Source organism: Podarcis filfolensis (genome assembly GCF_964270895.1).
Source record: "Podarcis filfolensis genome assembly, chromosome: 3".
Taxonomy (NCBI): Eukaryota; Metazoa; Chordata; class Lepidosauria; order Squamata; family Lacertidae; genus Podarcis; species Podarcis filfolensis.
The window spans coordinates 86595482-86620097 of record NC_139606.1 but is presented as its reverse complement, the minus strand read 5'-3'; the positions used below and the strand labels follow the sequence as shown (position 1 = coordinate 86620097).

General features: G+C 43.0%; 1 protein-coding gene across 8 annotated transcripts in view; it reads right to left on the bottom strand.

Annotated features, from left to right (window-relative positions):
• DAAM2 (dishevelled associated activator of morphogenesis 2) overlaps positions 1–24616 on the bottom strand; it is a 219525-nt gene that overhangs the window by 93893 nt on the left and 101016 nt on the right. For all 8 annotated transcript variants that reach the window (XM_083604470.1, XM_083604467.1, XM_083604465.1 and 5 more), the window contains one exon: positions 7804–7893. In XM_083604470.1, the coding sequence (XP_083460596.1) occupies positions 7804–7893 (90 nt within the window). The remainder of the gene's footprint in view (positions 1–7803; positions 7894–24616) is intronic.

The following is a 24616-nucleotide window of genomic DNA, read 5'->3' as shown; positions in this document are numbered from 1 at the left end:
GAATTGTGAAGATACTGGTAGCTCCTTAATACAAAATGACCCTTTGGAGATCTGACAAAGGAAGACTTCACATGTTTTCTGCAAAGGTTATAAAACTTTATTTAAGCACACACATTTTTAAAACCTGCCCTTTTAACCCATTTTATCGTATTTCAAGAGTTAGAAATTCTTCCTTAACATGAGGGCAAAGACTAGCTGGAAATGCAATTAATAATAATCCATCTCATTTTTACAACTTATTTGCTACTACTATCAATTTTTTTATTCCTTTCTTATGTGAAACTTACATTGTTGTAATTTTGGCAAAGACTATTTCCACCTCTACTTGCATAGTGGAGAATAATAGAAGTCTAGGTTTACTTTCTAGCACGCTAAGGCGGCTAGCCTAAAACCCTTCTCCCCACTGTTCTAAAAACTCATTATGAAGGATCAATAAACCATTTGATCACACACTTTGTAAAGTCTAACCACAAATACTCTTTGAGTTTGCTGATCATGTGTTTGCATTTGCTGATCATGTGTTTCAGTACTGAAAGTGCCTGAATGTGTCTGGATGGTGCCCAATGCAGTCCACAATTATACATTTCATACATACCAAAGCTCTGTTTTATTCTCCATCTCTGAAAGCGGTAGACCCTCTCTCCTTTTAATCCCCTTTTCTGCCAAAACCCCTCAAGGCTCTTTGCCTGGCCTTTGCCAATTCTCTCTCCTCTGACAGTGCAACCTCTACTCCAGTGACATCAAAATTTCCCCCTCAATCAAATCCCACATCTCCACTTGCCTCTCCAACATTTCATTCTGGATGATTTGCCAACACCTCAAATTCATCGCATCCAAAACCAGTGTCTAATTTTTCCTGTCCCTTCTCTGCTGTCTCTTGCTATTAACATTATTGTTCAACTGATCACTCAATCCTACGGTGGAGCTTACAGCCCATCAATACCCCTGGGAACATGTACTTTTTCTTTTCCACATCTGTTGTCAAAATGCGGGTTTGTACACTGATATCATGTAATTTCAATGATGAAAACCGAAATACCAGCTTCTTCCATACATTTGCACCAGGCAATCGGTTTGATGCATCAGGCTCTAGGAACCAGCCAAAGCCATCTCTCATCCATTCTGAAGGAGAAAGCAGGAAGTAGCAGTGGAGGTTCCCCCTCTCTTGCCTCCTGGGACATCTGTGGTCACCACCCTTAGGTTAAGCAAGAAGGTTCTTTATACCTAAAATCTAAGGATTTTAAACATCACCTCACCTGGCCGAGATAACTACATTTGTCAAGTGACACCTTGGTAATATGAAACACTGAAAACTTTATCCTTGAAAACCTCAAAAGATTGCGTAACTTGGACCTTAGAGCCCATTTATATATTAACAGTTGTTCCAAGGGGAGACAGCCTAGGGATGACTGCTCTCAGGAGCATCTGAAGTAACAGAATCATGGGAAGCGGGACAAGAATATGGCTACTTCCCATGCCAAAGTCACCCCATGGGATGCAGAAGGCAAACATTTTTTACAGCCCTACTTACATGACTCACATCCTTCAAATATTACCAAGAGTGGTATGGGAGAAGCAACTTCTGATAATATCAAAAATGCCATTAGCTTGGCTGAAATAACCAGTTGTGTGGAACATTCTGACTAGCTACATTCGCATCAAGTCATTCTGGCCAGCTACCCTCACAGTTTGAGCCTAGTCTTTTGAAGGCCTGTTCTAAATTGCTAAGAGAAGTTATTCTGGACCTCAGATTTTCAGACATCTGTAAGCCTTTTAAAAAATTGGGGGGGGGGGGGAGAGAGAAGTGGAGAAGCTGCAAATCTTCTCTGCCTTTCCCATGGTAAAAGAAAAGAAATTCTTCAGGTTTAAAAAATAAATATATAATTTTCAAGGGCTTGACCCTCAGCGACCTCCATTCTTAAGATAAACAAATGAGCCAGCATTGCATAACGGAAACTGTGAGTTAAGCTGAGAAAGTTAGAGAGCGCAAGAGAAAAAACAGAACTCTCATCCCTTCTGCTGTTCCCCAGAATACGGCTGACATTTTCAGAGTTTTATCTAGGAGTGGATATTCTTCAGTGGAATGTCAGCACATAGATGGATTCCTGAGAAAGAGTTCAAATCGCTTTTTCCTTTATGTCAGCAAGTATAGAGTGAAACACGAATGAAAGCTTTACGAGAAAATATCTGTCACCTTTCAGGTACTATAAGTGGCCAGGAGAACAGAACTTTGTTGATGATGTTGCCTCCAATCGGAGGACATGTGCATAAGTTTAATAATTACATGTGTAAATTTACAAAACAGTAGACTTGGAATTGTCAACATTGTTCTCAAGGAACTTCCATTTCTGGTTTCCTAGACAAGAGCTCTGTTGTCATTTTTAAATTTTGTATCTTGCCTGGAAAATATTAGGTGTAATAAATAATTGACTCATCTTTCTTATTATGATGCCCTTCCTTAAAATCCCTTGAGGTAAGGACCAGTTAAACTTGTTGTTTGTTGTTCACATTGTCAGATAAAGGCCAGCAAAAACACACTTCAGCATAGTAAGAATCAATGACACTTTAATATGCTAAAACTCTGGTGTGCAGATATCATCCCAATCAAAATGGAGGTAGTAGCATCCATTGATTTACCTGCAAATTGTCCTTGCAGCAGCTCAGAACTAACTCTCTCTCTCTCTCTCTCTCTATATATATACATATCACACCCATCTGGCGGGGTTTCCCCAGCCACTCTGAGCAGCTTCCAACTGAACTACCACTGCAGCAAGCCCACTAGGAGATGTCCAAATGAACATCTTTATGGCAAAGAGGTCTCTCTGCAAGACATCTTCAACTAAGCTGGCTTGCGGAGGGCTTGGAGGTATGTGCTTTGGGGGTAGATGATAGCAAGGAAAATGTGAATACCGTATTGTATTTCAGCAACGTCAGGCTGGCCATTGCACAGATCCCCATAAATACAGCAGAAATTTACAAAACAAAAGTAGCCAATAAAGTACTGAATAAGAATATAGATTATGAAGCAAACACGCACAAGACATAGTGATCCCTCAACAAGCTAGCTGTGAACATGTAGCCGAAACGTGTCGCAGAGAAAAACTGTTTCATGTGCAGTGAAAAAACTTTTTTAAGTGTCAGAGGTTGCAACCAAATAACTGTGATAGATATTCATAGCTTTGAAATTCAGTCTCAACAATTGTCATCTTTATTTGCATGAAGTTAATCCGGTCCTGGCACTGAGCAAATGTGCAAACAGTGGCAATTTCTTCATCCGTTTCTGCTTCTATTGGAATTCTCCGACATCCCTAACTCCGACACTGTCCTAATTTATTGTATATCCACATTTTGCTTGACATTGTGTGAACATGGTTCCCACCACAAAGAGCACACACAATGCAAAACAGAAAACACATTCAGGAGTTTCCATCCACCCCCTACTTCCCCACACACATGCTGAGAGAAAAGATGACGTGACCTTCATTTGGTGCATTATGTCTTTAAATGAGACCAGATGAACATTTGTGGAAGGTTTTCTTTGGAAATCTCCATAGGGGAGGTGTTTTAAGAAGGGATTTGACGAGAGTGAACACTGGGTGTTGGGTTACTCCTGGTAGAAACTGTTATGTAGCTATTGCTAATACCTAAAGCACCAAAATCAACAAAGGTCCCAACTTTTGTATTGAGTCCCAGCAATAGTACCAACGTTAGCAAGGCAAAGAAAGATCCGAGAGAGATACCACCACTATGTAGCCACGAGCCCTCTCATGTAATCAGATTTTTGGCACAATATACAAAGCCCACCCCCACTGCCTTTTTATCTTGCCAGAAACCGGGACACATTAATCAACCTCTACGGAAAGGGTGGTCTCAAGGCTTAATATAGATGGGCCACAATCCTGAAATGAAAATGACAATCCAGCGTGCGTAACAGCTGTGAAAAAGGCAAATTCCATCTTAGGGATCATTAGGAAACGGACTGAAAAGAAGACTGTCAATATCACAACACCTTTCTGTGAACCTACGGAACAACCGCACCTGGAATACTGTATACAGTTATGATCTCTGTACCGGAAAAAGGATATTGTAGATCTGGGGAAAGTGCAGAAAGGACAACCAAAATCAGCAAGCAACTACAGCAACTTCCCTATTAAGAAAGCTGAATAGTGGACAGAGAGGGGCACTTTGCACAGAATAAAGTTATGGAATTTGCTATCATGCAAGATGTAGATCCGGCCACCGATCTGCACTGTTTGAAACAACAAATTCATGGAGATGAAGCCTGTTAAATGCTACAGCTAGATATTCACTCCAAGCAAAAGCAGCTACCAGCTGGCATGGTGGTGCCCAGGAGCTGCCTCCCTGGCAGTGCTGCTGCTGACCTGAACAGGGCAGGGTTGGGGCCAGGATAATGGAGAGATCAGGGTGGTGCAGGTGTACTAGTGGTGACACTGGACTGGCTCCCCTGTGCTCCAATGAAGTCCTAAACTTGTCACTGCCCTGCCTTGTCCAGGTGAGCATCAGCAACACTTCCCCCAGTAGGGCAGCACTGTGGCACAATCCCACTATGCCAGCTGCTCCTGCCTCCAGTATCAGAGCCAGCTACTTGGGGGGGGGGGCTGTGTGAGCTTCCCATGGGCATCCAGTTGGCCACTGTGAGAACAGAATGCCAAACTAGATGGCCATGGTACCTTCCTATATGCAGCATCACAGAGAGTAATGCTCAAACATAGACATAATTTTTATACCTTTGATGGTGGTGCCCATCTCCAAGCATATTTTAATCCATCTGTATTGACTGAAAGGGAGGGCGAAACGGATTATAGAGATGAGGTGGAGCGGCTGACAGAGTGGTGCAGAGCTAACAACTTGCTCATAAATACAAGGAAGACAAAGGAGCTTGTGGTGGACTTCAGGAGACAGAAGAGCAATGTCCAGCCACTTTTGATTGATGGGGTCTGTGTGGAGAGGGTAACAACGTTCAGATTTTTGGGCATTGAATTACAAGAGGATCTGTCCTGGAGTGTCAACACAAGGGGGCTTGTGAAGAAGGCGCAGCAGAGACTGTACTTTTTGAGAATTTTAAGGAAAAACCATCTTCCGCAGAAACTGCTGCTTGCCTTCTATCACTGTGCCATTGAGAGCGTGCTCACTTATGGCTTATGTGTGTGGTACGGAAGCTGTACTACCCAGGACAGGATGGGGTTGTGCAGAGTTGTTAAGGCAGCAGAGAGCATTGTTGGCTGCCCACTCTCCACCTTAGAGCAGATTTATGCCACAAGGTGCCATAGGAAGGCACTGGACATAGTAAAAGATCCATCGCATCCTGGTCACTGTCTCTTCGAGCTCCTGCCGTCGGGACGGAGATACAGGACGATGAAGACAAGAACGAGCCGTCTTAAGAACAGCTTCTTCTCCAGAGCGATCTCGGCCCTGAATGGGAAGCCTGGACTTTGAAAGTCATCTAATCTTCCTTGCTGTACTATACTGTATTGTTTAATTAGTGTTTTTATGGAGCAGTCAAGTAATTTCGTTGTCCCCGAGAGGGGGCAATGACAATAAAGATATTATTATTATTATTATTATTATTATTATTATTATTATTATTATTATGTCAATGTGAGAGTCATGCCCTAATGTGGTTGTCGGGACCTGAGAGTATCTACCAATCTCAGCATGGATGGGGGTTTTTTGTAGAGCATTGCAAAGATAGCTTCCTGAGCTTCTGTTTGTGCTTTTAAAAAAGTCATTTTACACAAAATTGTACATGCTGCAGTAAGCAATCTGATGAGTCTAGTCCCACACATGAGAGTCAATGTAGATTGACCCAAGCATGCAAAAGTCAATTAAATTATTAGTATTGCTGTTTATTTATTCATTTATTATTAATTTGATTGATGCTATGTTATGCTTTATTTATACACCACTTTTTGGCCCACAGGCCTCCAAAGCAGTATTTGTCACTTAATACAAGGAAGTCTCTAAGCAACTTAGAAACAGAATAAAAATACAGAGTTAAAAACATAGCAATCTTCAATACCAACAAAACAAGAACCTCAAGAATGATGTTAAGTTCCTAGCAGTCTTTGTCATTGAATAAACTGTAATACAATATCACTATTATTGCAACCACTACTATGACTAATAACCACACAATAATAATACCGTCATATTACTACCCCTATCCGCACAGCCTCTTCTGTGACTTACTACTAATAATATGCACATAGGGAGAGAGATGTGAATTCCAATGACCTGGGGAAAGTTGTACAAGAGCAGCTAAATTGCCTGGAAAGTTGTACAGTACCAGCTGAGGTTTAAATACTTAGTGGAATCCATCGAAAGATTGTTCACACTAAGCAAGAAATGGAACTAGGTGAGCCAGTTCAGTTAGGACTGGGTGCTGTCCACAGTCAATTTCAGAATACAGCAAGCATTGCATCTGACCCTTAGTTCCCTCCTCACCTTGAAGGATCAGGTATTTGCTTGCAGGTGGGTGAATGGGCAGGAGGACTCCCATGCCTAAACGAGCGGGTTTGATTCATTAATTCATTAAACTAGCAGGACTGCAAGTCAAGAGCCTTTTCAGTCCATTGCCCTCTTCAGATAAAAGAACTCCAGTTTGCTTCTCCTCCTCTTAAAACAGGGAGGGGAAGCAATACAGTAAATCTAAGAGACATTTTAAATAACGTTAAAGGCTGCTGCTTCCTGTCAAACCTGGCTGGCCGATGGATGGAATGCACCGTTCTGCAAGATGGCTATAAACAGATCCTTCGCCACTAGCTCACTTAGCCTGCCTACAAAAACAGCCACAGAGAAGGTTGTGCAGGTGAACCTATTCCAGGGGAGGAGGGAGTGATCAGAGAAGTTGTTGTGCCCCCAGGGACTGCATCCCTCAGGGGAGGGCTAAATACAAACAGCATTACTAGGCCCAGAAAATGCCACCAGCAGCTCCAATGAAATAAATGCACATTCCTTCCTTCCTTCCTTCCTTCCTTCCTTCCTTCCTTCCTTCCTTCCTTCCACAGGACCGATGAATTAATAGGAAGACTAGCAAGAATCCCATGGATAGTGCTCAAAGTAGAAATTGGGTTTTACCAAGTCAGAAATACTGCGGCTTGTTTTAGCCATGCAGGCAGTGTGGTGTAGTGTGGTTAAAAGCAAGAGCCAGTGTGGTGTAGTGCTTAAAAGCGGTAGACACGTAAACTGGTGAACCGGGTTCGCGTCTCCGCTCCTCCACATGCAGCTGCTGGGTGACCTTGGGCCAGTCACACTTCTTTGAAGTCTCTCAGCCTCACTCACCTCACAGAGTGTTTGTTGTGGGGGAGGAAGGGAAAGGAGAATGTTAGCTGCTTTGAGACTCCTTCGGGTAGTGATAAAGCGGGATATAAAATCCAAACTCCTCCTCCTCCTCAGTGCGTATGAAAGGTGGGGAGGCATGCTCTCAATTAAAGAATGATTTATCATGATGGAGATGGTCAATGGTAAATGCTAGGGTCAGGTTTGCCACTAGGCAGAGTGGGACAATTGCCTGAAGCAGCTGGTCTGGACTGTCATGAAAAGGTAGAAAAGTTTTGGCTATTTATTATTGCTGCATTTTTACTGCCTCAAAGAGGGACATTTTGCCTCAGGTGCCAAAGTAACCTGGCCAGTCTTGGGTATGTTGCAGAGAGTGTCATTAGCTGGTCCACCTCAGGCAACAAATGTCATGGACCAACCCTAATAAATGCACATAATCATATGGTTCAAATCATCCACACATGCAGAGTTTACTATGTGATTCAATTAAACTAAAGTTAGTACCTTCTTCTTGCTGCAGTAAATCTGCCATTTCTTCTCTGGTGGGAGTGCAAACATTGCCTCTCTGTTCTTATCGGTGAGATCCAATTCATCCTGGAGAGGACAAAAAAGAAACATATAAATAATATATTTTTGCAGAGGATTTCCAAGGCCACCTTTATCTCCTTACCTTCAGCTGAAGAAACTTTAAAATTAAAACTTAAAAGTTGACTCTTTCAGGATATTTAACTCATCTTCAGTGTTGTCTTTGGGAACTATGCACTGAACTCTTAAGCACACAAGGACTTTCCTCCCTTTCCTTGGCCTAGGAAGAACCTTGCAGCAGGTCCCTATTAAGAGCCCTGCCAGAGAGCATGATATATAATGCACCATTATGGATCCTAAATTACAAAATTCAACAGATAATATACTCTCCAAACTCGATGGCTTATAGTCCTATGCATAGGTGTGAGCAGGCTTCTTCAGTCTGTTAAGTGTCTATGATTTCGAATTATATTTCTTTATCCTGCTCTGCCACTAAGTTACCGAGGTAAATCTAGTATTTACAAAGGTAAAACTATGCACATAATTACATAGATTCACATTCAACTTTACTCAGTAGTGAGCAACTCAGGCAATCTCAAACCAGGACAGGATTCAGACAAGCACACTCTGCTTTCAGACAAGTAAAGAATTTTGCAGTCAGGGAAACTAGGTTCTTCCAAAGAGTCCCACGCACAATGGATTCTGCTGCTATGAGGGTTTCAGGAAGCTAAATTCTGGGAACACTGGGCCTTTTCTGATAACCCAGTTTCCCTGGATTCCAATGATCCAGCTTCAGGAACACAGTAATTGTTGGTTGGGGAAAAGGTTGTCTGAACCTACAGAAAAAGTGGCATATACCTCAGTAAAGAGTTTTACCAAACACTTATATAGCTGCATCCATATATAAACTCTATATATAGCTGCATCCATATACCTGTGGGTATAGGGCGGTATATAAATTTCATTATTGTTATTATCATCATCATTATTATTAATACATACATACATACATACATACATACATACATACATACATACATACATACCAGGGGTTACCCAATGTGACACCTTCCACAGGTGACATTGTGAGGACTTCTGAGCTATTAAAAATAAAGCCGTACCCTAAAGCAGGAACAATACCTCTTTAAGAAAGCTCCACAATGGCTCATTTGGAAAACTTTCTGGATCCAGAAACTTGTGAAAACAGTGAGCTAAAATTGCATACTGAGCCTGGTAGCGGCTGCTGACAGATTTAAAGGCCCACAGAGATTTCAGCCACAGAAAGGTACAAAAGAAACACAAACAGTAACAAGGCTAGGTCATTGCCAACAGCCCAAGGTAGGAGAAGCCAGGGGAGTGGGAGGGAAAGGGTTTTTCAAAATGTATATAACTTTGCGTGAAGAGTGCAAGCCATGTGGAAATGTTTAGAGCGAGTTTCCAAACAAGAGGGCAGCCAAGCAAGGCAAGTTTTATCCTCCTTGCTATACAAAATTAACTTGGGCCAGGAGCACATTCTTAGAGGGATGGAAAGAGGAGAGGGGGAGAAAGAGAGACAGAAACTGCATGTCAAGTCTTAAGGACAGAGAGAACACTGCAAGTTTGTGGAAAGGATGTCAGGCCATTTATACTTCTGATGTTGTCAATATTATGTCTGGCAAAACAGAGAAAGAGAAGTCCTACATGGGCTCACATAAGCAATGAACTGGGTCATCTCAGCAAAATCCTTCACAAAAGCTCCGCCACTCAAGGGAAATGCCAGTTTATTGCTTACTTGGCAAAAGTCAAGACACTAACACGATTCATAGAAACACATCTAAGAAACTGGTGGGCTGCTACTTAAACAAGAACTTTTGTCAGGAGGCTCAGTTCAACTGTCAAAACAGCAAGCTGAGAGATTTTACAAATGTCCAGCCCTTTGCAGGATGTGGAGGGAAGGAATCTGAATGACAGAACATCTAGCCCCCACTCCCACGCCAAAAAAAGCAACCCCAAAATTTAAGAAGCTGCTTAACCATTTTCACTGGCTGAATAAAACCTGAAGGCTAACACTGTAAATTCATCCAGCAGCTTCCAAGGCTTCAGCGGATGTTGCCTATGAAATTCAGTTTGCTCATTCCTCTGAAGGAAAATAGCATTTGGTCATGTAATTATACGGCAGATTTAGAAGGCACAATAATGAGTTTCCTGCAAAAGCAAGGAGATCATTTGGCTGGACACCAAAACTTTAAAAAGGTGCACGGGCAAGCATCTCCATCTTTCCTCCTTTCCAGTGTTTGTTTGTTTTTAGGTAAGAAAAATATGGTATGGTCCACTACACAATGGACAGTGTTTCTAAAATAATGGGCATAACACCCCATATGGCTTTTGCCAATCTGGCTTTTACCAAACATCTGCTGTCTGAAACACCTGCAGAACACCAGGTTGTTGAAGGTTTACCTAATACAGTCTCCAGATGAAACCAAGTAATCACTCTTTCACCATTGCCCTCCACCTCACATCAGTATAATTAATGACAGTAATTTCCACTAAGCAGCCAAAAAGTAAACTCTTCTATGCCTGGGTAAATAGGAGGCCAATTGCCTCAAGTATAAAGGGACTTGGTATTCAGTTGGTGCAGCTTTTCTGAGTGGTTGGGTAATCCCTGATAAAGAACAGGCTATAAAGCTCGGGAGAACCTCAACAAAGAACACAGTCTCTGTCCCATCACATTTATTTATGGTATAGTGCTATACCTGAGATCTGCCAGCTAGGTTCAGCGGAAGACCCGCTCTGCTGGCAAAACACCAGATAAACCGCTAATGCAGAAATGCGAGCAGATGATCATGGAAGTGAATGGCCACACCTCTGACATCTATGCAGTAGCATGAATAGAAGGGGAAGGAGGAACCACATGCCATAGAGTTGGAGCTAAAGGTACAATTCCACAGGTTCTTTCAACACACTTTGCTCCTTCAGGCAAGTAATGGTGAAGGAGTACAGTGGTACCTCTGGTTACAAACTTAATTCGTTCCAGAGGTCCGTTCTTAACCTGAAACCATTCTTAACCTGAGGTACCACTTTAGCTAATGGGGCCTCCTGCTGCCACCAGCACACGATTTCTGTTCTCCTCCTGAGGTAAAGTTCTTAACCCGAGGTACTACTTCTGGGTTAGCAGAGTCTGTAACCCGAAGTGTTTGTAACCTGAGGTGTTTGTAACCCAAGGTGTTTGTAACCCGAGGTACCACTGTATAACATTTCCATTGTCCATAGCCATAAATCAGAATGCTTGTAGCCCTCCAGATGTTGCTGGACTCCAACTCCAACAGTTGGACTCCAGCTTTCATCAGCCACAGGTTCTCCACTCCTGTCCTAAGTTGTGGGCAGAGCGCGTTCAAATGCAGCTCACTGCGCCATCTTATTCCACTGCAGAACATCACTGTGCCTCTAACAAGGCAACAGTAAGCTCATTCTCCCTCCCTCCCTCCCTCTCTCTTTTAAGGCTAAGCACTCAAACACAATGAGACCTAGAAGACCACTTGCATCTCCCAGTATATGATTCCTACAGAAAGAGTTAATATACCTTGCTTTTTATACTATTAAATCCTGGAAGGGGAAGAAGATATTTTGTAATACTGTGCACAATATGATTATGTTTGAGATGCTTCAAATGGGGGCAAGATACATCCAAGTGAGATGCTAAGGGTGAATTAATAGAACAGTCAGTCTTCACTGAGAGCTCTGAAGATGGCTGAAGACAAACAAGGTGCTGCAAATGTGACTGCCCAACAAGAACAGCCCTTTCAATGTTTCAAAATAAAATTGTTATTCATACGTCAAATGACACACACACCCTTAAAAAAAAGCACAGCCACTGTTCCATCTGTTTTCCAAGAATGCATTATCTCTTTTTCCACTTCTTGGATAGAAGACTTCAGTCCAAAGTTTTGTGCCAAATTGCCAACACTCAGCCTCCTGCGCGCTGGAATCAGTGACTTGGCTCACAAGTTAGCACTTCCAAGATTGCAGATACGACAGTAAAGTGATGATTAAGAAGACATGTGCCACGGCGGCCTCAGGGAGAAGTTTAAAAAGAAAGGTCCAATGAATATTTTAACAATCTGTTCCATTTTCAATTTCCTTATTTTTTGTTATTTACAGAGGGGAGGATATGGTCAGTTAATTTCACTTTTAATATGGCCAAGAGAGAATTTCAATGATAAAACACATGAAATGTTTGGGAGTTGGACCCAAAGCAGAAAACATTTCCAAACCAGATTCCTGAAACAGAAGGGGAAGATGGCCCAGATCTGAAATGACTGAAAAACTCATGAAAATGAAAGGAAGAAACAGTGAGGAGGAGGAAACCTAAGAGGGTATGTTGTGTTATGCCCTTTAGCTCTGTGGGACATTAAGCGTAAAAGATGGATTTGATACTCCAGGGGTGGGGAAACACTTCCAGCTCAAGGGCTTCATTCCCATATAGACAAATTTCCAACAGCTACATGCCAGTAGTGGGTGTGGTCAAAGGCAAAAAAGCAGGTGTGGCAATGGGTGGAACTCTTAGGTTTGTATAATAGGCTACATTCCAGCCACTCAAACATAAAAGGTCTCTATACATACATACACACATCTCTCTATCCAAGCAAGCGGCATTATCACACTTCAATGACACATTCTAGCCAGACAAAATGAATAAAGCAAGGTGTGGTGAAGGTATGGTCAGGATGAGACCTGGGGAGATTCTGGATAGAAGAATGCTAGGCTGCGCTTGGTCCCCTAGGCCTGAGGTTCTTAAACCTCCTACACGAGCCTCCTTGCACTTAAGGGGAACTCTGGAACAGGGATTGGAGAATCTGCCCATTTTGGTTCTTTCCGTTTCCCACTTTGCCTATCCAAAAACACACTTTTCTACATTTCTGCATAAACTGGTGATTGATATTATTGTTATTGTTGTTGTTGTTCCCTTCATGGACCACTGCCTTGTTGTGGCGAAGTGGCTTGAATAACTCCAAGAAGCAGGGCCGTCTTAAGCATATTCGACGCCGTGGTGCAAAGCTCCCTCCACCCCCCCCATTTTTCCAGAGTTGTAGACCGGCGGGGCTGGAGGAGGCAGGCAGCGGGTGGAGAGTGGCTCCTCCGGCGGGGAAGAGGTGGAGGCTGGATGCACTGCCTCGCCTCCTGGCTCAGCTGGCTGCTTCGTGCCGTGGTGGCCATGGCAAACAGAGGCTCCAGGCGCGACGCTGCTTCGGCATGGCGGAGGCAGGCGAGGGCAGTGAGCGGATGCCAGGAGGCACCACGTCCAGCCTCTGCCTCTTCCCTGGTGCCCTCCAGAACTTGGCGCCCTGGTGCCCCGCGCCACTAGCCTCTATGGGTAAGACGCCCCTGCCAAAAAGCTGTGAGCTATGCTGCGCAGGGCCACCCAAGACGGACAGTTCATAGCTGAGAGTTTAGACTAAATGTGATCCACCTGGAGAAAGAACTGGCAAACCATTCCAGTATTTTGCCAAGAAAACTCCATGGACATAAAAAAGGAGAAGCTTTGAGAAGAAAGTGAGAGTTTCCAAGGTATGCTGTGGTTCATGGGGTCACAGAGAGTCGAACACAACTAAGACGACTAAACAACAACAATTATTATTATTAAAAAAGAATCCTCGTGAAAATTCTTAAGCATTTAAGTGCAAATTTCTCCTGATAAACCTTTTTTGTATGCGGGGGTTTTTTAACTAATGCACACATTTTTGCTAACAGTTTTTCCTGATCTTAAGGCATTTTTGTATGCTGTTTTCACTAATATATTCATTTTTAGGCACATCCCCCCAATATATGCATTTCTGAAAATATTATTTAGCTGGAGAAGAGCATCACAAAATTTGGATAAATGCAGATTTTGAAGGATGGCTGAATTTCAGTTCCCATATTGTTTTAGAAAGTCCAAATTCGATAAACCTGGCTTTAAATGCAAACTGAACAAAATTTCTCCCCCATCCCAGCTGAGGAGTAGGGTTTTTGAGCAGCTCATTCCCATTCCTTTCAAAGGATTTTTTTGCAGGAGAATTACCCACTGGCTTGTAACCTGCGGCTTTTAAAAAAATATAATTTTATTTATAGTTTTCATTTGCATACATTGCAATTTCAAACAATTTGACTTCCTGCCTCCTCTTTCTGTGGTTCCTTAAATTTATTTTATCATTTCCTGCATATTCTAAATTAACTTATGCTTTTATTTATTTATCTTAATTCTATATTCTTTTTTTGAATACGCCATTTCTGCATATTCCAAAAGTTGTTGTATATCCATTCTTCTCTCATTGGGAATAGCCTGTGGCTTTTTATTAAGTCAAAACAAGCAAAAAAAACCCTCCAGTGTGGATTGCACTTCATATATTTTTACCCCCTGCTGCTTCCAAGTATGATGCTACAATCTTTGTTCAGAATCTCAACACACCCAATACTCTAATTTTAGCCACATTTTTGTGATTCTTGGATTCCTTCCCCCACCCCCACCATCCATCGTTACAATTCTTTTTCAAACCCCTAAAAACTCGAGGGGTGTGGGTTTGGAGGACGTGTTTCTCACAGGAATGTTTTCATTTCATTTTGGGAATAGTAACTCATGTTGCATTTATGTCAATCTGGTGTTCCTGCTTGAGCCTAGCTCTTACTATTTATAGGTGGCTTTGACAGAACCCTTGCTATAAGAAGCTTCTCACAGGACCAGTCATTCCACTTTTAATGAATGGTTTTTATAATTGCATGGTCATTTAGTGGAGCCTAGGTGGTGCTTTGCACAGGAGTTTCTGTACCAACATCCGAACTTTTATAGTTTGTTTCAGACTCAACTGGTTTCAGCTTGCACGTCTCCATGGTTTTCCTCAAAACCAGAAGATTCTCACCATGGCCACTGTTGCCATTTAGTCTGTGATGGAAAATGTTCTTCAGTCCTGGAAGACTCCACTGGAATGTGTCATTTTTTGTTACATTTGGGTCTCCTCCACCCTCCAAGGGACGCCATCATGGCAAACGCAAGCTTTCACCAAGCAAGAGTACTCAAACAAAACGGCTTATTATTCACTGCAAAAAATGACCATGATTTTGCCACTCCAGAAAGGAACATACATATCAGCCCACAGAGGGTGACTGAATAAGACTGGCCCAGTTTGCACACAAGGCTACATCACGAATGGGAAACGTTTTGAGCCCAAGGCCAAATTTTCTTCCAGGTAACCTTCCAGGGGCCACATGTCAGTAGTGGGTGGGGCCAGAAGTGAAAATGAAAGTACAGTGGTACCTCGGGTTACATACGCTTCAGGTTTCAGACTCCGCTAACCCAGAAATATTACCTTGGGTTAAGAACTTTGCTTCAGGATGAGAACAGAAATTGTACTCCGGTGGAGCGACAGCAGCAGGAGGCCCCATTAGCTAAAGTGGTGCTTCAGGTTAAGAACAGTTTCAGGTTAAGAACGGACCTCCAGAACGAATTAAGTACTTAACCCGAGGTACCACTATACTTTTTACCTTTGTACAATAGGCTAGTTTCTTCACAGTGATACACACCTCTCTATCCTCCATTCAGACAAGCAAGACTCATTACCACAATTCAAGGACACATTCCACTTAGACAACAATGATCAAAAAGCATGGCTAACTGAGGTGTGTGATCTGGGAAAAGAAGGGGTGGCTGAGAAGGGGGGTGCAGACTGGGGACAGTACCAAGGGCCAGACAGAGAGGGTCACATTTGGGGTCTAAAACTGAGGTTTCCTCACCCCTGGGCTAAGCCAAAGCATGAATGTGCCAGCACTGTCGGTATACAGGAAAAATCATGCCAGTTTGCTCTTCCTCCTAGTCTTCTGCTGCTCTGCTACTTGGAGCTAAGCTGTGGTTTGGCTTGACATGATTTGGCTCTGAACCTGGGATCCTGTAGATGCTTTGATTCAATGTACCACTAAGTAGTGCTTTGCATAAGGAGAACAACATCCACTTGCACAATAGAACTTTACCTTTTTTCCTCTCCCTTACTCTCTCCACTAAATCTGTTGAGGGATGGGTGCAAGTGCACAGGGGCAGGAGAGGGGTGTGTGTGAAAGTTCCACTGTGCAAATGGAAGTCATTCTGCTCACGTATTTCATTCTATACGCTTGGACTACAATTCTCATCAAGCTGTTTTGTAGTCCAAAACATCTGCACAGCACCAGGCTGTAAGAGCAAGAAAGAGTACCAGGTACCTGATATGTTGATCAAGTATACAGAGGGTTAAATATTTCTTTGCATAAGGATATTCCCCCCCCCCCATTTATATGACTGTCTCCACTCCACCTTCATTGCAAACAAGTGTTAATTTACCTTTTATTCAGACACTGTTCCTTTGTACACTTTACAATGAAATAAGCACATATAACCTTTCTCCTGGGAGTGAACCACAGTTAAATGCATGGATAATTTCACAAGTGCCCTGCTCTTTGAACATATTTACCAGGTATGCAGATAAGGATCACCCAGTGTTGAGCTAGATGAGCTAATGCTCTGACCTAGTTGTTACAGGTTGGGCCGAGCAATCCTAACAGAAGCGGAGAAGTGGAACAGTGAAGTGGCAGACAATATGTCACTTCCAAAATCTGGATGATTCATGCCTGCCAGGCAGCAGGTGGAGATTGGTGTCTCTCCCACACCCTCTTTCTTTCTTTCTTTCTTTCTTTCTTTCTTTCTTTCTATCCTCATTTCTAGGGATGGAATTAACTGTTCCAGCTCCGTAACCAAGAGGTGTAATCCTGGGTCCCTCAAGAGAATGGAGGAATTTTGGATTGAGCAGATACAAGTCTGCCTCTGCCCTACCTCAGGGCATACTGCCAGGATTGGATCTAGGCCTGCGGAGCTTTCCACAGGTGTAGCTGCAGTTTCCAAGGCAGAGGTTTGCTTCCCCCATAGAGCCTTTCACTCTGTCACCACTATGAGGCGGGGGAAAGGCTCAGGGAAACGTGAACAAGGTCTCAGCTTTGTCATTTATGGGCAGCCGTAGAATTACTGAATGTATGCTGAACAAGCTCTGACATCTTGGGGCTTGGGGAAAGGACAGAAAGTGGGGAATAGACTAAAGGAGTACTATCAATCTGTGGTCCTTTCCAAACTAGGATCTAATCCAGCATAGCTGTTACGGTGTTAACAAGCGAACTGAGTAGGACCACATGGCAAACAAAGGATTTATTTTGCCTCGCAGACGCATTCTTGAATTGGTAACAGCCCAAGGAATACTTTTTTTAAAATGTGCTTTATACTCCATTCCAGCCCTGTCTACAAGGGGTGGATTGGAGAATTTATATTCTGTGGCAGAGGACACAGCAAATCTGGTGTAAGTGAGCAAGGCACAGGACCATTTAGGGAGCAATCCAAACCCCAGATCTGCCAGGATGAGCAGAGTTTGGAACAAGGGGGTCTCCAGCTGACTCTGAGCTCAGCCAGCTTAAGTCCCTTATCCCAGTTCAGCCAGAGAAACACTGGCATAAGTATTCCATTCTGGCGCAACCAGGGCTTAGCCAGGGCTCAGGTGAAGCCAGCCAAGCTGAAGCTAGGCAAATCCTGAAAAAGGGGTGTTCCAGGAAAGTGGTGGGGGCAGGGCAGAGTGGGATGGGGCAGGAGAAAACAAACCCCTAGTCTGAACTCCATTTAACCCCTAACAACCCTGTGGAAGTTACACTGGGAAAAGGATGGCGTAAGTCAAAGTCTACTTTAAAGGTTTGTTTTCCCTCTGACAGACTCAGGCCAGCTCAACCAGTGGTAGCCCTACTCCTGAATAGTGTTTGGAATAGGGGTAAATTACAATAGCCTAATTTACTCTGGGGTTAATTACGCTGGTTTCCTATAGTCTGGATCAATCTCGTCAATCAAGAAAGTTGAGCACTCTCAGAAGTACTCGGGACAGCAATGGAAATTAGACCAGAACCTTTGTAGATATTTTAAAAAAAATAATAATGAGAATATATAAGATCAGAAAAAGAGGTTTAGAGAAAGTAAGAGGATTTAAAGAAAAGAAAGTGTTTGATCATTTTGTCAAGGAGCGGGGATAAATGAATTTAAACAACCCATTTCAATGAGAGTGAAAGGGCTTTGAAATGACTACTGTCATTTCGAATTTGCCCTATATTAAAAACTGTAGGATTTTTGAAAATAAAAAAGGATACACCAGCTCCATGTCTACACAGAATGGAAGGAGGAGAGGGGAGGAAGAAGTGTACAAGATGCTTGCCCAATAAATGATGGAACTGGCCCTGTGGCTAAGACTGACCTGAAACACAAAGTTCAGGAGGGCAGTTTTTTTGTTTTAAACACTTCACACTTAGAAGCAATGAGTTCACTCTGGAACAGCACCCAAGAGAATACCTCACTGCAGCAAAGCTATGGGTGAAGACAGACAGGCATTCTAAGTGTGGTGGAAGTGGTTGAGTGAGTGTATATTCTCTGCCCTGAAAACAAATGCCTGCAACAAAAAAACAGCGAGTGTGTGACCAAAACCACTTTCCCTGCACTTAGAACTGTCTGTCTTCGCCTTCAGATTCCATATACTTATCCCATATACAGAAAGTGACCTGACTGTGCATTAACTCACATAACCATTATAGTGACGGTGCTTGGGCAGGCACATTCCTCCATGCACAGCAAAGGAAATCATAGTTTTGGGATGTGCCTCATGCCATAAACCAACTCGAGAGAAGCCGTGATCCTGTGAGCGAATGCTCTGAGAGTAAAGGAGCGGATTCCATCTGAGCATTTGCCTCTCAGGTCTCCACACAAACTATGGGCTTAATTACAGGCAGTTAGCCGTGTTGGTCTGCCGTAGTCAAAACAAAATAATAAATTTCCTTCCAGTAGCACCTTAGAGACCAACTACGTAAGTTTGTTATTGGTATGAGCTTTCGTGTGCATGCACACTTCTTCAGATACACTGAAATAGAAGTCACCAGACCCTTATATATAGTGAGAGGATGGGGAGGGGTATTACTCAGAAGGGTGGTGGGAATGGGTGATTGGCTGATAGGTGTGGTAAACCTGTTGTAGTTGCTGAACTGCAACTTATTACCAAACTTAAAACCATGGAGAGACCTGGTCTGAATAGAGACATTGGATTCTTATCTCATTATACATGATATAGCTATTTTTAGCCATCTCACCCCCCTGGTTTTTCATGTAAGACCAAGTGCAGTCGTTAACAGTCGTCAACAGGTTTACCACACCTATCAGCCAATCACCCATTCCCACCACCCTTCTGAATAATACCCCTCCCCACCCTATCACTATATGTAAGGGTCTGGTGACTTCTGTTTCAGTGTATCTGAAGAATTGTGCATGCACACGAAAGCTCATACCAATAACAAACTTAGTTGGTCTGTAAGGTGCTACTGGAAGGAATTTTTTTTATTTTGTTTCAACTATGGGCTAATTTTATTTCCTGTGCATTGATTTCTTTCTCTCTTAAGTCTTACTGATCAGAGACCGCCAACTGGCATCCAGGGATGTGTGTGTGCAGATTCTTCCCAGCTAATTTGCTTCATGGCCATATTCTATCTCCTGGCCATCTCTCCTCTCATCCCAGCATCTTGGGCCAGGGAACATCCTCTGCACCCTGCTCAAAAAGCTGGCAAGGGGGGCACCTGTAAACTGAGGAGCTGGATCAAAAGAAAAACATAAGGAGAGGCCAAAGGCCTGTTTAGTCTAGCATCCTGTTTCCCACAATCAGGACATGAAGGGAATAGCCCACACATTGTTGATCTCAAACCACTGGTACTCAGAAGCTGCTGCTGAAACTAGAAGTAACATAGACATTTGATCATGCTGACTTGGTTCTTCACTAATTTCTAGGGGATACAGAAGTACTAGAACTGGTATCTCTAGCTGAATAAATGGGTCTTTTCCGTGAATGTCCATTTGTTAGGGCTTTAGTTTTGTTTTAAATGTATCAGTTGTCTTTGTGTGTTTAACTGTTTATAATTATTCTATGTGCAAATTGCCTTGACACAGTGGTTTAGAAGGCAATTAATAAATGAACTGCAGTAACAAGGATTATCACAATGATGATTATGAGAATCAACGTAGTCATCGTCTAGGACTAAGGTGAAACTGTTCAAAATCCTTTATTATTTTTGCTGCCACCAGGAGGTGTAATGTTGTTACATTTATAGTGCTGAAATCTTGTTCTGTATATGCGGTGGCATTTTTTTAAAAAAAAAGATTTATGTATTGATTTTAGATTACACAACATGTAACGATCTATAGGCTCTTCTCCCACTCCCTGCCTCCTCACTCACTTGTTCAACCTAATCTGCTGTTGCATTTGCTATATGTTGATGTTTTATTATTGCCGTTGTTGTGAAATTGTTCTCAAGATTGTTGCTTTTGTGAGCTATTGTTGTCCCCACTGTGTTAAGCCACATAATTCTTTTTGTGGAAAAGCAGCATACAAAAGAAAGTAGTGGTGATGATGCAGCCATTATGACTAGCAGCCATCAAAAGCCTTATCTGCATTGCTGACGAGGGAGAGCTTTTTGGCTGAATTGCAAAATAAAAAAACCAAAAACAGAAATAATAAAATTTGCAGGAATCACTTCCTTTGGAGTGAGAGAACATTGGAGAAACACATGGCACCTTCTAATCCTCTGCTTACAAGAATGCATGGGGAGCAGCTTGTGGGGATCGACTAGCCCTACAGCAACCTCCAAAGTATACAAACCAGCCCTGAGCTCAACAAAATCCAGACCCTCTAGAAAAATGTCTGTGTAACTCCCACAGCCAAATCTTTTCAACCTCCATCCCTTGCAGACACACAAAACTTCAAGGTTTGTCCGATTTCACTAAGAGCAGTTCAAGAATAAACATGTGCAGACTCTGACTTTAATGACCAAGAATCACTGCCAATTATTGCAAGGCCACACTCTATTCAAGGCCTCGGGGCCACAACATCATTTTCCCAACATGTACAGCAACAGAACATTTCTTGCCTTCTGCGTACTACTCAGCATCTCAGCACAGTTGAATCTGCCACTGCATCTGAGGAACGCAGAATACCTAGAATGACCCTATATAAACCTCTGGGCAATAATATATCTAACAGAACATCACCTCAGCAACTGCTAGTTCAGCAGAAATCCCCCATCCCCTAACTTCACTTCCCATTTCTCGCCCCTTCACCTCCCCTCCTTTCTTCCTCCTCTCCTCCGTCTGTTTTCTGATGCCAGGGCCCTTCAAATGAGCCCCTGTCAGGGAAGCTTAGGTGTGGGAAAGGTTATTAGGAAATAGCTGCTACTTTTCCGGCTTCCCCGCCCATACCCTTTCCTTTTCAATGGTCCCCGCTCCCCGCCCTCTGCTTCAGCTCTCTTAACACTAATGAGTTCAGAAAAGACTCCGGCAATTTGCACTTCAGCCCAAGCCAAAGCACACAGGCACACACCTCTCTGATCGTTTCCTGCTCAAACAAAAGTCTGCTGGCTCATGGCACTGAACGTGGTCCAGGAAAGGCTCAGGGAGGGTGCAGGGAGACAATCGCTGCACCCGAGCAAGAGTCCTGTGCCAAAAGCAGGCTGCATTTCCAGGGCAGGGCATTGGTGTCACCCTCTGGCTTCCTCTGCAACTCCATCTCCTCGCAGGCATCCTATTTACCAAATGACTTTGTTGAGCAAAACACTGGCCGCAGGACGCAGCCTTGGCTAACCTTTAATTCTCTAACAGTGTTATGTAAAAGCGCCGGAGGAAGAGCGAGAGGCCTAGTAATGAGAATCATTCAAAGGGAGCTGAGAGAGTGTCAACCTACACTTTGCTCCAATGTCAGCATGGAATCCTGATACCAGATCCTCAGGTTTTTTTGCTCAGAATTTGTTTCTCTCATGTAGTGCTATACTTTCACAGAAGTCACTTGAGAGAGAAAGAGGGAGAGAAATTGCCTTAAAACCCTTAATAAAAATAGGATATAAATATCCTTGACCCTCTCATGGTGTTTCTGCAATGTTTAAAGGGTGCCACCCTCCTAAGCATCATAGACTGGAATGCTAAGACTCACTGAAATTCAACAGGATTTATTTCTGATTGAATGTGGTTAGAAGTATACTGAAAGCTACCTTGCTGTTCCACTCCTTTCAGCTCCTTTTTGCATGCAAAACACTGCAGGAGCTTGCCAAAGCCAGTGAGATGAGGAAATTCAGTTTACCATTTAATTAGTTGCTGCTCATTAATCACCACTGCATAAACTCACTCAAATTATTTGGCTCCCAGTCCCCACAAATGGCTCAAAGCAAGGGTATTCAAAAACGGTGAGCACCCCTGGCTGAAAAACCAAAGTGGCCCCAGTTCAGCTCCCTCAACTGGCCTACTTTGAACTTGCACTGCCACTCCTCCTTTGTCATCCTCTCTGGCCCTCTATTCTCTTTCCTCAAGGATGCAGGCAGTGGCGCAGCACAGGCTTTTCTGGAAGCATGCCAACAATGCTCTTCTGTAGTGGTTAAGAGCAATGGACTCGTAATCTGGTGAACCGGGTTCGCTTCCCCGCTCCTCCACATGCAGCTGCTGGGTGACCTTGGGCTAGTCACACTTCTCTGAAGTCTCTCAGCCTCACTCACCTCACAGAGTGTTTGTTGTGGGTGAGGAAGGGAAAGGAGAACGTTAGCCACTTTGAGACTCTTAGGGTAGTGATAAAGCGGGATATCAAATCCAAAATCCAAACTCTGCTGCAGCCTCCTCGGCTGTGTCATGGCCTCTGCTGCACAGCAGGCAATGTCTGCAGGCGACAGCAGTGGGACAGCCCAGCCCGCAGGTGGTAGTGCAGTCCAGGCAGAGATTGTTGACTTTTTCAAATGTGCACCAACAATGCACTTCTGGCATGCCCCGGCTTCTGCCACCTTTGCCATGTCATGACCTCCACCTGTGGCCACAGGTGGCAGTGGGGAAAGAGAGAGAGAGCACCAGCCAAGGTGGAGAGTGGGCAGGAGATGTCCCAAATTCCTCTCAGGAAATGTTGGCGCATATGCTAGATGCATGTAGTAAATTAGTATATACAGCTTAGTCCTCACGCATACACACGTGTTTGCTTCCAACATTCAGAGAACTTTCCAAAATGGAAAAGCATTGAAACATACAAGCCCACCCTTTTCACCTGTAAGGCAAAGAGGTGCAAACCGAAGTTGTACCTACTGACTCAGCACTGGCTCAAAATTATCAGTGAACTTGTCAAAGTGAGAGATCACCAGGCAACGGAAGGATAGACTGCTGGGGCAACTCTGTGATTTATCTTCAGTTCCTAGCTGACAGGGCAAAGAAGTCAGAGCAGGTAGTCCTATAAACAAAACGCTGTTTACAATGTTTTAAGACTTCAAGTGGAGCCATTTAACGCAAAGCAAAATGTCCTACAGATATTAGTGCAGCCGCAGTGAACAGAGATTCATGGAAATGATGCAAGTAAACTGGCTAGATTGAGCCTATGGGGTTTTACACCCTCCCTTCCATGGAAAATATACATGCAATCAACACCATTTATATGATCAAGTCATTCAGATATAGTCCTGGGCTCTGCAGGAATCACTTGTAGAAAAGTGCTTCCAGTGTAGCACCCCAGACAAGCAAGAATCAGACATTCAAGTACACTTTTAGCCATCACACACACACACACACACACACACAAAAATCCACCCATCACTGGAATCGTTTACAAAGTGTTGCCTGGGAGATAACCACAGAGCAGCTATGCAACTGGGTGGTACAATAATTCACGCTCTTCAATGACTGTGCTCTGCTTTCGGTAGTGAATTGCTGGCTCCATGACAGATTTGTGTACTTTTCACATTACAATTTGCTCAACAATTAGAGGAAGTAGGCTCATTGTTCAGCAGCAAACGTGGGTGATTAATTGATTAAATGGAGATAACTAACAAAAACACCATTATCTCCACCCCTCCCATCAACTATTCACAAAACACTTTTTTCACGGGAAAGAATATTTTTCAGTTAATTAAATGCCTAATTCTTCCTGTTTAGAGGGAGAATATCACTGGATTCTGGGTTATGGCAAGAACTGATAAAGAATTTGGGTGCTTCTGTTGCAATACCTAATGCAATAATATGTTGGCTGAAGGAACTGACAATAGGTTAAATGGTGGTACTTTTAGAGGGCCTATGATAACCAGGCCAGTGTTTGTTTCCTTTTCAGATTTGGATTCTGGCCCATATAAATCTGTTTATGTTTATTTTTCATTAGATTAAAGGGGCCACTCCACAAGGAAGCATCTATACACTGCTGCAATAAAGATGATGCCACAACACACTGAAAATTTCATTTAACATCCAAGGATAAAATACAGCATTTGCGGCTTCATTCATGCATTTATTGTTCTAAATATTCTGGCATATGGATCATCAGGTTCTGCAGCATAAGTCAAGAAATGTTTTAATGGTGTAAAAATATGAGCCATCAAGGGGGAAGGGCTCAGGTTGGATCCACCTTTTTTGTATACAATGAATATTTACAATCAATTCAATAAATATGAAATATCCTTTGCGACTTTTTCTGCATACACACCATACATTTAAAGCACACAGCTTCCCCCAAAGAATCATGGGAGACGTAGTTTACCCTTCACAGAGCTACAATTCTCAGCACCCTTAAAACTACAGTTCCCGTGATTCTTTGGGGGAAGCCATGGTATGCTGTATGCAGTATTTATTAAGCACTTGAAATACAGAGCTGATCAATAAAAGCTGATTCGCACATGCATATTCAAAATCTCATCTGATTACTTGGCAATTCGCAGCTGAATGTTCGAACCACTGTCATAGAAAAATATT